This window comes from Trichoplax adhaerens, genomic scaffold (genome assembly GCF_000150275.1).
Source record: "Trichoplax adhaerens TRIADscaffold_5 genomic scaffold, whole genome shotgun sequence".
Classification (NCBI taxonomy): Eukaryota; Metazoa; Placozoa; class Uniplacotomia; order Trichoplacea; family Trichoplacidae; genus Trichoplax; species Trichoplax adhaerens.
In genome coordinates this window covers 667,102-683,102 of record NW_002060947.1, presented here as the reverse complement: position 1 = coordinate 683,102, position 16,001 = coordinate 667,102, and the positions used below count along the sequence as shown (strand labels likewise).

At 34.1% G+C, this 16,001-nt stretch overlaps 2 protein-coding genes across 2 annotated transcripts; one reads left to right on the top strand and one right to left on the bottom strand.

Moving 5' to 3' along the window:
* Positions 1-278: 278 nt before the first annotated feature.
* TRIADDRAFT_56176 (uncharacterized protein) lies at positions 279-11,660 on the top strand (the record flags this gene model as incomplete). The annotated part of the gene is made up of 29 exons (XM_002112703.1): positions 279-291; positions 820-994; positions 1,382-1,479; positions 1,706-1,814; positions 2,050-2,123; positions 2,211-2,272; positions 2,420-2,582; positions 2,720-2,909; positions 3,038-3,299; positions 3,381-3,467; positions 3,548-3,635; positions 3,732-3,879; positions 4,036-4,142; positions 4,501-4,598; positions 4,704-4,911; positions 4,995-5,017; positions 5,165-5,371; positions 5,467-5,568; positions 5,655-5,741; positions 5,818-5,922; positions 6,108-6,196; positions 6,311-6,375; positions 6,508-6,642; positions 6,729-6,955; positions 7,058-7,168; positions 7,258-7,314; positions 7,498-7,575; positions 7,669-7,773; positions 7,851-11,660. The coding sequence occupies 29 exons, from the start codon at positions 279-281 to the stop codon at positions 11,658-11,660; spliced, it is 7,083 nt and encodes a 2,360-aa protein (XP_002112739.1).
* A 1,705-nt stretch (positions 11,661-13,365) lies between these two features.
* On the bottom strand, positions 13,366-15,581 carry TRIADDRAFT_24957 (uncharacterized protein; the record flags this gene model as incomplete). Its single annotated transcript, XM_002112259.1, has 8 exons — positions 13,366-13,555; positions 13,634-13,678; positions 13,823-13,907; positions 13,982-14,095; positions 14,182-14,304; positions 14,379-14,601; positions 15,127-15,240; positions 15,441-15,581. Coding segments are annotated over 8 exons (1,035 nt in total), but the record flags the coding sequence as incomplete, so codon positions are not given.
* Between the last annotated feature and the right edge of the window lie 420 nt (positions 15,582-16,001).

Genomic DNA, 16,001 nt, shown 5'->3' with positions numbered 1-16,001 from the left:
GCCATTTTACAGTACATTGTAGTAGTAGCTACAGTGTACAGTACAGTACAGTAAGTGCATTGTACTGTAGTGCACCGTGGAATCACGTCATTGTTGATAGTTCGTACTGCCCCAAGTTCACTAATAAAAATGGCTGGCTAGTAAGAAGCAATTCTACTTGTTCGTGATGATTAGCATTATTTCTTCCCTGGTGATTTTCTCTTGAATGTTATTTATCTGATGCTATCATAATTGTGTGAAAAAATCATTTATTCCAGTTAAAGTTACGGCCAACAATCATGGTTAAACGGGGTAAGTGATGTTGTAACGACTGTTTTTGCAACTGTATGCAATAGTAGGAGTTGATAGTGAATGGAACATCTCCATGGCGAAAGGCTAATTGATTGAAATGGATCACATTGGCGACGTACATTGTATACTGTACATCATTAATCTTCTAACCTATATCATGGAAAATAGAAGCCATAAAATCACTTTCTTCTATTATGGGTCATGGTAGCATTGAATGAGAGGACAGAGTGTATTTTACTGTACCGTACAGCTATTGAATAACTAACCTCCAGTCAAGAATTATAATAAGCTTCAATCAAGTAATATATACGAATATATATACTGTATATTGTTACATATAAAGTAGCCGAATATTGATACCAACATTGCATACAAATTGATGTCAAGTATTCGCAATAGCACTATCGAAGTACCTGGTAAAAGTAGAATATGGAGATAAACTACGTTATGAAGTTGAATAGGATAATAACTTCTAGTCTATTAATGGTATAATTAATACTTGTCGTAAAATTGCTTTATCGAATGTAGAGAACAGCAAACCCATTCAGGTTTACACTAGCTTACCACCCAAGGTAGTGGGTTATATTCGATTTACGTTGACCGTTGACATCAAGGAAATTGTTTACGCTACAAGTTCTTTTCCGGAAGCGATCTACGTAGGAGTAAAATGGTGGGGTGAAGATGGTAAAGGAGCACTATTTCGGTAAGATAGATGAAACTGCTTAAAAGTTAACTTGAAGCAAATTTTATTGCTTGATTTTTTAGCCATGACTATCTTGATACCTGATTATTTATGAATAATTAATGTCTAATAGCTTCGACCTAGCTATTGATGTTAGGCTCTGATAGCTAGCTTACAATCTCGTCATAATCTTATTGCTGCACTCTTATCAAGGATGTCTTAGTCATACTATAGTAGTAAAATAATAACTTGGCACAGACTGCAATGACTACAACCGTACAGATATGTTGCATCTGCTATCTCAGTTCAATAAAATCTCTAGTAATCTACGTAACTCCATTTGGAATATTGTAGCCCTGCTTCTTCTCACAGAAACTGAAAAATTGACTATGATCCACGTTCATTTAGATCATCCCCTTCGAAAAATAAGAAAACTGCTATCATTAAGCAATGTGCAAAATATCCTGTTAAGGCAGGATTAAAGCAATTGCTAACTTATTTAAATGGTAAGCAATTACTTGTACACTTCCTATTACTGTATGATTGTCAATGTAAGTGGATATTAATAGTAATTTGTAGGCTTTAGGCCCCACCTATGGATATACAGTGACTATCTCTATTTTACAGACTTTGGCAAATGAATTATCATTGATATAATATATTAATTGCAATCGGTGTGGATATTCCTATTTATTCCTGGCTATTCATAATTTGTGGTTCCACTATGTGTAGATATGCAGTACCTCATGTTGGATATTCTTTCTAGCCCATCCATGAGAAGAATCGGTGTAGTACGCCTTGATAATATCAACCATATCTCTCCAAATAATCCGATCAATGGGTAAGATGTCCCCCGTATTGTTGCTTCGATAAATATGCCTATCATTAGTTAAAGAAATGACAACTTGCAAATGTAGCATACGGCTGTGAAATTTCTCTGATTAGACCTTCTATTTTTAGAACTATTCTCACTTAATATATTGTTAATGAAAATACATTCTTAGAATAGCAAGTTGAAAATCATTTTTATTTAAATAAAATACTCGTACTAATATTTACTGGCGATGTAACTCTAGATTATTTGCGATACGAGATATCGAAGGTACCGAGTTAGGGCAACTAAAAATGTCTATAAATTTAAAGCGAATTGGTAGGTCTATTAATATACCTGTATGATGTAAATCTTTCTTATACTCTCATATTATTAAGTATTCTTCAAATCATGATAATTATCTAGATTCAAATTTTGCTTTGAGCGATACCAGTAGTAAGACGAATTCTAAGACCGAAACATTCAAGGTATTTATGTGTTTTTTTATTGTACCTATTTAAATTATCTTAAATAATGTCTTAACTTCTTTCTTATAATAATGATTAATACTTAGCAGCTCTACATTGTTCCAAAGCCTATTCTTAGCTATTTATGTTATCTTTACAATTTAATAGGGTAGTGTAACATCAATGCAGAAAAAGCCGAATGTCGACAAGGATGATCAAAAAATTTCTTTTCCAGATGATCATTATCTTGATGACAATACTAACTTTAGCTCACAAATACCTAATGATGATCATCATCATAATACAGAATCTCAACAACAGATAACTGACGGTTTGTCGATGCTAGATGATTTTACTTATTTTTAAGGGCGCAATAGAATGTTAATTAATATGCTCGTATGTCTACCGTCTAAAATTATGTGGCATTTAATTACTACGCCATTGTTATTATCCAATAAATGAATATAGTCGAAACCGATATTTTGGAATCTTTATTGCACCGTGGAACTGAATTGCGGAAGAAAATGATTACATCCATTGCGAATGATATTGAATTATTAGGCGACTACAGCAAAGAACTAACTGATAAAATAGCTGACAGCAGCTATGATAATTCAACAAGATCAAAAGACCGAGTCCAAGATAATGATCCGAATATGTAATTATAATATTCAATGTTGTATAAAATAATTAATATTAAAAACAATTCTATTTTCTGTGTTGAAAAAAATTTAAATTTATCTTCGTCTTTTTGTTACGTTATTATTACTATTTTTATAACTTTAGCTATGCAGTAAAACCTAGCAATCATTTAGAAACTTTACTGCACTCTGGAAATAGAAGAGAATTTAAATCGTCTAACCAAGAAAATGATGAAGCTACTTTATTAAAATTTGTTACCGGAAATAACGTGATCAATGCGGAAGATCTAAAACTCGAATCTATTACTGATTCAGAAGATGGCATGGACAATCAAAGTTTAAGTGATTTAAGCGATCCTGTACGCGATAACGAAGTATTGCATTCGTTATTCTATTATAATGATGAGGTACGATAGCTGAGGGTTTTGTGACTAATTAGATCGTGTAAATGTGAAATTAGTAACATCTTTAATTTTGCGATGATTTAGCAGGATTCTGGTAGTTTATCGTCTCTTTCGTTATTATCGGACGAGAACCCTGATAATACCAATAGCGGATTACAAATTGAAGCGCAAGTGAGTGGTTAAGCGTTTTATGATGTACTATATTATGATGTTGTTAAGCAAATTGTACGACTGATTTTATGGTCTGGTAGCGAGATGATAAGAATGAAGATATAACTCTGGAAGGAATGGACGTAAAACTGCAGAGAACTGAAAGTGTAGATTCTCTAGTTGAAACAGGTAACTGCTAAAGTTTTTCAGTTTAGTTTAGTCTCGAATGGTTATTATTATGAAATAACTAAATTTCCAAAAATCATTGTTCCTTTCTATTTACAGACTCTAATACTGTCAAAATACAGGATGACATAACCATAAACGCAACAAAGTATCATAACGTGGCTGATGTTACTTCCGCTAGGGTAGTAATACAAAAGCTCATTTTAGACAAAAATTTTTTATCCACGACTGGCGTAATTAATCATAGGTACTGTATGTTGGAATTTGTGCTCAAGACAGATGTCAATGCCCACTATAATATAGATTCACTTATTTATAATGCTAATTAAGAATTACTTACTTAGCCGATGTAAGTATATTAACTTCGATTACTTTTGTTTCTACACTTTATGTTTGCAATTAGACAATTTTTTATTGAATATCAATTTCCTGTTACGACTATTAATAAAGCCGATGACACAATAATCGGTGAATTGGAACGGTCTGCTTCGAAGAATGTCAAAGAAGGAGGTATTTTTAAGTAAACACTAATACAGATATTGTATATAATTTCTTTGTATGCTTCCCGAACGAAAATGACGAGAATTTGTTTCACAGAGGTGGCTTTTGCTCATGTATCTACATTTCCTCTTCATTTCAACGACTCACTATTAAAGCATTGGCAAGTCTCAGCTCTGCAATTTAAAATATTTGTTTTACTCCCGCAAGAATCGGAGGTAGTAATTAAGTATAGCTTCATAAATTGTCAATTGAATTGTATCTGTACAGACTTGAGATCTAATTGTACTTCGCTGTCGACAACTCATTTTTCAGCCTGTTTTGGTGGCTTTATCAGAAGTTAAATTAGATTCTATCTTAACTTCTAAAGACATGTCATTGCAAGCTTCACTTCCAGTTTTTATGGAAACGGTCGATGATGTACATAAACTTGATAAAACCAAACTTCCTAGTCTTGGTAGTCTTGAGGTATTTGTATACTCTGATTTTAGTTCTCTTGAAGCTTATCAATTTCTTCCTTTTAGTCAATTGATTTATCATTTAATTAATATGGTATATCGTTACTTCAATAAGGTCCAGGTCGCACTTAAAACAGATACTACCAAACCCATATTGCCGAAAAGAGCTAAATTTGTAAAGGTTTATCCAGATGTAACCCGATCTCCAGAACTTTCATCTTCTGAAAGTAATCGGAACAATGATCCATTGTCTACAAAGCAAGCACCAAAATTGACAACGAATGAGATAAAGGATGGGAAAAATCCTACTCGTGCTCCTATTAGTAAGTATATTGGCTTAATAGGAAACCTTGTTACATACTAGCTTAAATAATCTATTAGGATTAACTTTATTTTAAATTTATAGGGACCCCTTTTCAAGGCAATGAGGTTAGCGATTGAGTTGCTAATGATCAATTTTACTTTGCTGTCTTAGAAACATCTATTTGTAACTTATAATTTATTCACTCTTATAAGGTGATTTAACTCTAGGAAATCTAATCTGTCATGTAACTGTTGATATTATTTTATGGTTAGACGTTGACTTTGCAAATGTACGTTAATGTTCGACACGGCAAAATTACGTTACCGTATTTGTCAGCTGATGCTAATGATATCAACAAGACTAGCAGAGCGGAAAAGCCGTCGACTTACGTAAAGATTAATTCAGTATTATCTGCTGAAAGCTGTGCTGAATCAAATATCCTTTGGTCGACTTTAACACCACGTTACGACCTGCAACATGTCTGTTGTATTTAAATATTTTTATTTACGATAGTCTAGGGTATTTAAATGAACTAATTGATTAATGTTTGCTTTTCTCCTTTATTAATATATAGGTATTCCCGTTTACAATTACTAGAACTTCAGTAGAGACCTTTCAAGATAATTTTTTGTTTGTGGAAGTTTGGGAGAAAGAGCGTGGTAGACAGGAAGATAATGTATGCCTTATAGTGGTCTTACAACAGTTATTATAGCACTGTTTTTCGAAAGTAATGTATACATTTTTCGCATGACAAATTTATAGTTGCTTGGCATAGTCAAAATTCCCTTGGATTGCATTCGACAGTCAATAATTGATCCGAAAACAACAAACATTTTACTGAAATCGAAGGTATTTTGAAAGTATTAAATCTTATAAAACTCAGATGCAATCGTAACACTATTTCCGGTATTGATTACTTTGATAGCATCCAATCATAGTATGTAATGAAGATTCTATGGTAGTTAGTCCCTTTACCGGCAAACAATGTGGTTGCATCATGGTCTTGGTCGCTTTCGGGACCGCAGCTCAGGTTTAAAAATGTTTTTTTTTATTATTTACTGTGCAGCAGTTAGCTTTGTAGTTGCTGGTCAATCTTCTTGCATTCATTAGAAAGGAATTACTTTAATTTTCCCAATAAATCATTCATGAAAGGGTTTTGTCCCTTATATTGTGTAAACTGTGTATAACTGTAGTTAAAGTTTCGATTTTGTACAGATTGAATCTCTGCAAGTTGGCCGTCATCAGAACCAACATCCATCTCGTAGACGCGATATTCCAACTATTCGTTCTACCATCAGTAATAAGTACGTAATATATTTATGACTTTATTGAGTAATTTTGGCATTTTTCGCAACAGTATTGTTTCGTTCATATATCAAACGTGTAGTGTTACTAAATGTATATCTTTATCTATTTAGTATCAATATGGGTTCATTTATAACTGATCCTAAAAATGTTCAACAAATGATTGGGAGCGATGAAGGTCTAATTAAGTTGAACTGCTGTCTAGTTTTTATTAGCTGTCTGCGAATAAACCTGTACTAATTATATAAATTTAATTCACTAAACTGTTCCGAAATTATGTGCTATATCAATTTGCATTTATTCTTTGTAGATTACTTAAATCACGAATTCGAAGTCATTATTGAAAGAATTCACGGTTCTGTCATGAATGACACCCTATGGGGAGAAACAGATTGCTTCATTCAATACCATTTTCCTAATCAAGACGTCCAACTCGGTTCATATGGTATTAAACGATAGTCATATACGATATACACCTTATAGTGATGTGCCTACTTAGCAATTGATGTACACTACTATTATTTTCGATAGGACCATTAACACTTACAACGCATCGTTCCCCAACTACTTTATATGTGCCCAATGCATCCTTTCAACATCTTGTTAAACATAATTATATGCTACCAGAGAGTATACCTCTTCAAAAGCAACTGATGAAGGCTTTTGGTTCACCCTATAAAGATGATGGTGCTACAGTTGCTTTCGAATTATGGAGGAGATTTTATTATCCTAATGTTCGTGACCAGCTTGTTGCAAAGGTACGTACAGCAATCATCATTAGCTGTGAAATATTTTACATTCTTAGCTATATTGTTACGAATTCAAGCCATCTTATGTAATAATTCCTTCTCAAAATAAAGGCAAAACTACCTTTAGCTAAGGTAAATGCTATGGCCATTATGGGACGTCAGTATAATGATGGAGAAATATTAAAGCTCTCTTTGCCTTTACAACCAGATATTGATGCTGAAGTAAGCTGAAGTGCTAATAACTAATAATGTATTGAAATTACGCAACTTCGTACTGCGCGTAGCTTGACGTCATAATATAATTTTTTTAGCAAAGCACTGCAGGCTATGTTGACATAAGTATGAGATATATATGCAAACCAGTTAAGGTAAGATACAGGTGGCAGGATTAGTTTATATCCTGATAGCGGCATTAAGTCTTAGATACTGATGCTTAATAAAAATATTAGTTGTGATCGTTAAAGAGGTATTCTTTATGTACTGAGTTGCTAATGACTTATTTTACGAACACACTGCGATCGTGTTTACGAAATTTTTTATCGTTATTGTAGAAGAATATCACACCAGATCTCAACAATTCTTCACTTGTCGCGATATCTTTGGAGTTAGGAAGAGCTACAGGCCTAAAGGTACTTATTTTTGAATCAGTATTAACAGCTATAAATAACAATTCTAAATTGCGGAATAGTCAAGCAAATTTACCCATGGTTATAAATACACAGGCTGCTGCGAGATATATCTCTGAACAACATCCAGATATAAAGAATGTTGTCACCCTTGGTGTTAGCAGCTATGCAACAATATCGTTATCGTTTCTTGATGAAAAGGTTATTTTCTGTATCCCGCTCAATATATTAATGTTTGTAATAAGCTAATTGTTGTATTCGCTGTATTGTTTCTTTAGAAAAAAAGGCGGACAAGAACAGTTGCTAATAGTTTCGCCCCCAATTTTTCATGTCAGGTGGATTTTACGTTACCCGTAGCCTATCACTTCAATGAAGGCAGAAATATCAGTTTAGCTGAATTATTAGAGACTTCTGAAATTTTGATTGAATTATGGCATAGACGACCGAAATCGGCTTATGAAGTCATCTTGCCTGATAAATTAAAAGATGAAACCTTAGATGATATTCGTTTGGGCTATGTTGCAGTGCCTCTCATTAAATTAATATCAACGTCGAAAGGAATTACGGGTTGGTTTCCAGTTTGGGCTAGTAGAAGTGAAATTGATGCAGCAGATGCAAAACAAGATCTAACTGCTAAACAATTTGCTGATAGCAGCCAGAGATCTGTATTGGGAGGACTGGAGGTAAAAGCCACATTTATCGATGTAAGTTATCATGATAAAGTAATAATGACAGCCAAAGGGATGGGTTGGTATCCAACACGATTTACTGAAGTTGATTTTACGTCTATTTCTTCTGTCATGGATAATGGAAAAGGAAGCAAGTTTAGATTTATTACTGTTAATATTATGAATGCTTGGATACCCATTTCATTGATAAAATTTAAGCACAATAGCTCAAAATTTCGGTGCTATGCTAGATATAAATTTTATAAAGAACCAGCAGTAACTACGCCGGCATTGTCTTGGCGCCAACATGTTGACAGAAATGGTACACCATTTATGATTTTTGAATTTGAAAATGAAAGAAAATTTCGGTGTCAGTTATCGCCGTCACTGAAATGGTATTTAATGGAAGAAGTATTAGAAGTTCAGTTATGGGTTGATACTGGCACAAAGAGTCAATGGTTAGGATCAAGTTATCTTGATTACCCACTGGATGACGATAACTCTCTACACTCTAGCCATGTCCATTGGTGGCTTTTGAAACCAGATACATCCGATATGTGTGGTTCTTTTATTCGAGGAAATGTTGTTATAAGTCACACTGAGCATAAGTCTAATCCTTTAAAATTACTAGAATCGGACAACGAAATAGATCGACCTCTTCATTCAGAAACTGATATAATTACCAACGCAGATGAAACTGTTTCTATCTCATCAATATCGGACGACAGCAATCCAGTAATAAATGGTAAATTTGACTATGACTTAGAAGTAACGATAGAAGAAGCGGTTCATCTGAATTTGCAATCACCAGATCAGTCGATCTACGTATCTTTTACTGTGCCTGGTAGTACGAATCTCCTTAAGTCTTCAGTTATTCCAGTCAGTCAAGCGGTTAATTGGAATTCTGTTCACAAAATATCGTGTGATCTTAATGAGATTATAAATCATACACTAAATATTGATATATACGCGTGTGATGTAGTAATGAAAGGTAAAAAAAGGCAAATTGGCTCTAAGATTGGAACAGCAAATATTGACTTATCTGGACTGCGCTTTGGATTCCTAAGGATTAATGGTTGGTATCACATATTAAATGTCCGACAGCAATCTGTTGGTCAAATAAAAGTCGACGTAAATCCTAATTTATCGGCCTTACCGCGCGAAGCAATGAAGCAGCTTAGTCGTAGATTTTTTGATGGTAGCAAAAAGTATTACGATGATGGTAAAATAGCATCATCTATGACTGTAGATAATTACCTTGTGTCCGAGACTTACAGTACTAGCAGTACCGTTACAACGACAAGTATACAATCGTGGGACTATGTCAAAAAAACTATGGGTGATCTAGAAACGACAATTAACAAATTATTGCGTGGAGATCAAATTCGAAACTCTGCTACAATTGAGAATATTCATCATTATATCAATAACAATGAAGTGCGCAATACCCTTAACAACTTATTTAAAGTAGGTCATAGACAGCAGATTGACTCAACTTCCGATAAATCTAGTTACCCCCCAAATTCAGATCCAGATAATACAGATAGTATGCCTGCACTTATTTCAAACAGTGATAATGGCCAAGTCAATACCAGAGGAAACGTTGAAACAATAAATTTTCGTCAGGACCAACAAACAGTTGCTATAGCGGAAGACGAACAGGAAAGGAGAACTACTGAAAGTCTTCATTCTAGCGACGGTAGAAGAACCTCTAAGAAATATAGTAGTAAAGAAAGTCTTGGTCCGTATTATTATGATTTTGGCTCTAGCGATAACTCTACAATTGATAGTAAGTTAAATGGTATTGCGTCAGTTCGAAATGAGAAGCCAAGAAATCAAAATGTTGGGCGGCCTATCGATAACGATGCAAAACAATTTATTCTAAATAACAAGGATTCCGTAAGCCCTGCAAACGATCAATTTACCAGCGCGAAGGTTGATCTTGGTAATCGGAAATTACTCATTGAAGAAATAACGGATGACTGTAGAAGTCAGGATGGAGATGACTATTTAAATGAAGAAATAAGTGACTGTAGTGTTACTGACTTGGACTTGACTGCAATTGTACCTAATTATATTACTGATGGGATATCAACGAACCGAAGGTCTTCTGGCTCTAATTCTGATTTGAAAGGTGGTGTAAACCCACTTCACGAGAATTTTGAGGTAAATTCTTGCCAAACTGAATCGATTTCAACTGATGGCATTCATGAACATCAACATGATATAGTATCAGAACATAATAAAATTATTTCAGTTATTGAGGAAAGTTCTTTCGATCAGCATGGGCTTCCGGTTTTTATAGAGCAAAGTAAACACGCTGATGACTTTCTCGCAGAATCTAACAAAAGTAGCTCTTTAGTCGAAGATACAATTGATAATAATGGTCGCAGTGTAGCCGTAGCATCAGCTACAGAAAGCCAAAGTAATGCACTTGTCTCTTCCGTAACTGATAAAGATATAAATTTAACTGATGTATCTGAGGTATTGAAATATAATCTTGAACCTGATGCTTACAGTTCCGAAGGAGAATTAACTAAAGCAGATCAAAAAAGTATATATGATAGACTTAACAATGATCAAAGTTCGAAGAATGATAGTAATACAAAATGTGACCGAAATTCTGAAGAAAATCTTCGTAACGTGTCTGTGCCCCCTAGCGAAAATGAAACAAATGTAGAAACTGAAATTTGGAATGAAAGTAATCCAGACATTTACGATAATACCAACGTATTTGATCTCCGATATAACGCAAATATTCCCAAAGTCATAAGTAGGGCTGAGGGTACGAATACTACCGTAGATTGCGCTGGTATAGAAGGTAATGACAAAGTGATAGAATCAATTTCAAGTCTTCGCGAACTGAGACAGAACGCAAGTTTCTTCGATACGTCAGTAAGACGCACCGAAAGTAATCAAGAAAAAGATAATGCACTCGTTAATCGGAGTTACTCGATTGAAACCAGTAATACCAAAATATCATCCACTATGGAATACGAGTCGAATGATCGTGGCGTAACTGTAATTGAAAGGAGGCGTTCAGATACAGCTAGAGAAAGCACCAAATCAGGTAGTCGGAAGGATAATAAAGAGAATCAAGCTGGTCTTGACTATGCTGCAACGAAACAAGAACTTAGTTTTTTCATGTCACCTGCAGTCTTTCAGCAGTCTCTCCATGTACTCCAAGAGAAATTAGATCAAGATTCAGAAATGCGACATAAAATGGCTGAGCATAAAAGAGCAATTATTCGGCAGAAGCTAGAAGAGGAAAAATCGAATTCAGATGTATCGGAAATGTCTCAATCGACTCCATTGGTCAAACGTGTCATGGAGCACAACGATGTGCGCTTTAACTTATCTGCTAGGGAAACGAAGCGTATTGCTAAAATTTTTGCCTCTCGCCATACTGATAGTAAATAACTGATTTTAATTTGTGCAGTAGGCTTTTAAGATCCTTATATTACCAAAAAATTCATTTATTGAAACTTTAGCCTTAAAATCAATTTAGATTATGTATTTTATGTAAACAGCAGTCTACTTTTACGTAAGTTATGGCATTTACATATAAGCCCGCAAGCTGGAGACAGTTTTATGTTTCATAGCTGTTTGACAATACATTGCAATAGCAATAACTGATTTTACGATGAAAAGTAAATTTATTTATAAGTTCCGCAACCGCACAAATTTTTCAAATGCAACGATATTGTAAATATTATTCCTGTACTTAGCTATTTGACATCGTTGGACTATTTGCATTTCGTAACAAGCAAGAAAGAAAAATGTATATATTATGAGGTGGATGAAAAATTTCTAGTACTTAAATATCTTTTTCTCACTTTACTAGCAAAAAGGCTACTCGCTTGTCGAGATTGTGAAAAGAAAGCGACTGACTGTAAATTACTAGTTGTGTTCAATACAATTTTCTGCGAAATTCGAATGAAACAATGAAATTGTTAATAATTTGTCATCATTTTTGACGGTAAAGGTTACCGAGTATATTAATATTATCAGCCTGAAACTTTTAACTAATAGTGAATATCATAATTCTGTTTTAGATTACAAGTTAATTTCATTATGATAGACTATCGATTGGCTACTTTTTCCGTCATGATTTTATTTAAAAGTACAGGATTAGCACGTCCCTTAGTTTGATTTAGTATTTGTCCAATTAACTGTCCGATAGGGCTTTTCTTAGTTTTATTGGCGAGAAGAGCCTACAAAGTACACAACATAAGTGTAATATTAGGTATCTGGCCGTTCCCAAAGTCACAAAACAATACATACTTTAGCGGAGGAAGTACTCAGAACTTCATCGCACAATCTTGAAAGTTCTTCAACATCATTTATTTGTGTTAAATTCTCGCGATAAATAATCTAATAAGACCATAATTCGTTAAATAAATTTTTAAGCATTAGCTTTATCCTACTGTACTCCTGTAGATAATGAAAGACAGTATTGGAAACGAACCTCCGCCGGTGATGCATGCTGTTCATCTAAGATTACCTTCCTAATAACCTAAAGAATAATCATTAACGGTATAAAATTGCTAACTTAAATTCGCGATTTAACCTGAACTACGAATTACAAAATAAAAGTAAGAAATTTTCATGCGATATTTAGTTCGCAGGCTCGAATATTAGAGACATTAATTTAGCAAACGTACTTTCTTTGCAGTTGCAGTAGATATTGTGTTATTACCAAGCATATCTATAACTTTACCAAATTCAATTCCGGATATAGGACTATGAACAGTTGTTGAAATATAGTATTAGTATGAGGCTCGCTAATAATTAAAGAAAAAAATTCATACCTTGATTTATAGTTAAACGCTTTCCTTCGTAATACTCCTAATAATTCAGTTGTAGCCCAAATAGCTGCTATATTTCCATATTTACAATTTGACATGACAGTCTCGAAATATTCTATGCCATCTTCCGCCTAATAGTTATGATCAAATTGCAATAATTTCAACAATTAAACATCACAATTTTCTCTTATAAATATATAGCAGATACAATGTGGGAATTTTTGTTACATGTAATATAAATGCCTCTTCCAATGATATTCCTATTGATTAAAAATAATAACCAAATGGTATAATTAGTTCGGTTTCATGAATATTAATTAACATCTTATGCCGTATATAATACCATATGAATCCATCAAATTAGCGCGAATTTCTGCAGGTAATATAGGCATTGACTTTAAAACGGTATGTATATTAACAGGCTTCCAAGGGTCATCATCGGGTAACTCAGTACAATCTTCCTGATGCAAGAGGACCAATGGGGGTAAATCAGGTTCAGGAATATACCTATGATTAAATTTATATCCACATTTATTATATCACTATCACGGTACATTGCATGGTCAATTAACGTACAGTACTGACCTGTAATCTTTGTGACCTTCTTTATCTCTCATGCGTAGTGTTAACCTAATCAATAATCACAATCAAATTTCGTATGGCGTTAATTGTAATTTTAACTAGCACCAGTTACTACATTATGATAATTTATAAAATCTTGTAGCCTTCCATTTATGCTATCTATCCCTCAATAATTAAGAAGCTTGTCTTCACCCTAATTTTTCATCGTAGCCTCTTGTTTCGTGGACGATCTTACCACCAGATTCTACATGATTAATCTGACGTTCTATTTCATTATCTAAAGTAATTATAATTAATGACATAAGTAAACTGCGAAAATTTATATCAAACCAGAGTATCAAGTGTTTTTACCTATAGCTTTTCCTAACAGTCTTAAACCAGAAATATTTTTAATTTCTGTCCGAGTACCAAATGGATCACCTGATCGATTTATAGAAACATTTGCATCGACACGAATAGCTCCCTCTAGTAGCAATGAATCGATGCGTCGGCTATAAGAGTTTAGCAAAATATCTACCGTATTGTGAATTGTATTATAAAATCTAACATACCATCAAAATTGCCAGTACAAGTATTTATACTACGTAAAACTGCAAGTAACTCTTTGACAAAGCCAACAGCTTCCTGACCACATCCGAAGTCGCATTCTGTTACAATTTCCATTAAGCCAATACCTGATAAATGATAGAAGAGCAATTATAATACTGCACTCACCATCACGCTATTTCTTGATGTCATACGGACTGACCTGCTCTATTTAGATCAACTAGAGTCTGACGGCCGTAACCATCATAAATACTACGACCACTATCTTGTTCCAGATGAATTTGCTTTAATCGAACCGATAAAGTCTTACGAGGCATAAAAGTGCCATCAATTAAATGATTGACCTTTCTTGGACTTACGACATAAGAAGTTAATCCACCATCTACTCCTAATGGAACCCGTTGCTGAGTGATTTGGTAGCCGGCCTTTTATACATAAATTATTTTATAGAACGGAAATATTTTAGATATCATAGGCTGGCTAGTTGTAATGGAACATACGCGTACATAATTATGAAAAATATAGAATCTGTGGGTATTACTTGGTATGCCATCGATATAGTAGCCATGCACTGTACTGCATTATATCATCGGATAAAATAATCAATTTTTAATTACGTTCTTTTCTTTTTATATGTATTGAGTATATAGAACAGTTTTCAGCTGGTCAGGTAGTCATCAATTTAGCTAGTGTACGAGTAAGATAATAGTAGACCAGAATGGCAACGCTTCTCTACTTCACACCAAGTTTTTGCAATTTAATTTATTTCAGTAACAAGAAAACCCAACATCATATACTATACAACAAATATACTGATGAATCTAGTTTTATGCTACCTTATTTCATGCTACATTGATTGTGTTAGGCAATAATAACTTTACTAATCAGTGCGCCATTAAGGGATGCTTCCCAACAAGGTAATTCAAGAACTGGGTTAATACTTTACTTACCGGTAGGTCACAATAGAAATAGTGCTTCCGGTCAAAATAAGATCTACGATTAATTTTAAAGGAAAGAGCAAGAGCCGTAGCTACTCCAGCTTTGACACATTCTCTATTAAGCACCTAGACATCGAAATATAGCTTGAGTACATGCAGACGGTTAAGAGCTCATCTTGCAAAGATAACAAATATGAGCTAATGTTGTTTATCTCGTATATCTACTTCCATAGCATTTAGTGGTTCATATCGCTGGATAAAATTTAGCAAAAATTACATCTATTTAATGCGTTTTAGCTATAGTACATGAGAATTGTCATTAATACCGGTAAAGTTCCAGGAAGTGCAGCATCAACGTATGAAACCAAGGTATTGGGAGGAGCATAAAATTGAACAGGAGAGGATGAAAATAATTTGCATGATGTGTTAATTTGGGCATGAACTTCTAAGCCTACTTTAGCTTCCCAATTCCAACCTTCACTACCACTACAGTACCTAATCGAGATTGAATCATTATATCATGATTTAGTAAGCATGTAAGGGCTGATCTTAGTGCAAGATTACAATTATTAACCATCAAGTAAATATTAGATGAAGTCTTGCCTTCTCCAAGGTTGTGAAATCGTCCGATATCGGATGAGCCTAATCAATTTTACCATATCCATGCGATATTAGTCACTGTAGGTAAGCAATCATTCCAAATTCTATACCTTCTATAACGATAAAATTGTAGAGAAGTTATAAAAGAATCGTCAAATCGTGTATCAATTATGGAAAAGCAAAATTTCGGAGATGAAGATTTTAAGTGGGGCAAGAGCAAGTGAGACAGAGTGAGGAGTGGAGCAGAACTGGCCACGACATCCGTATGTCTGTATACGATGATGCTC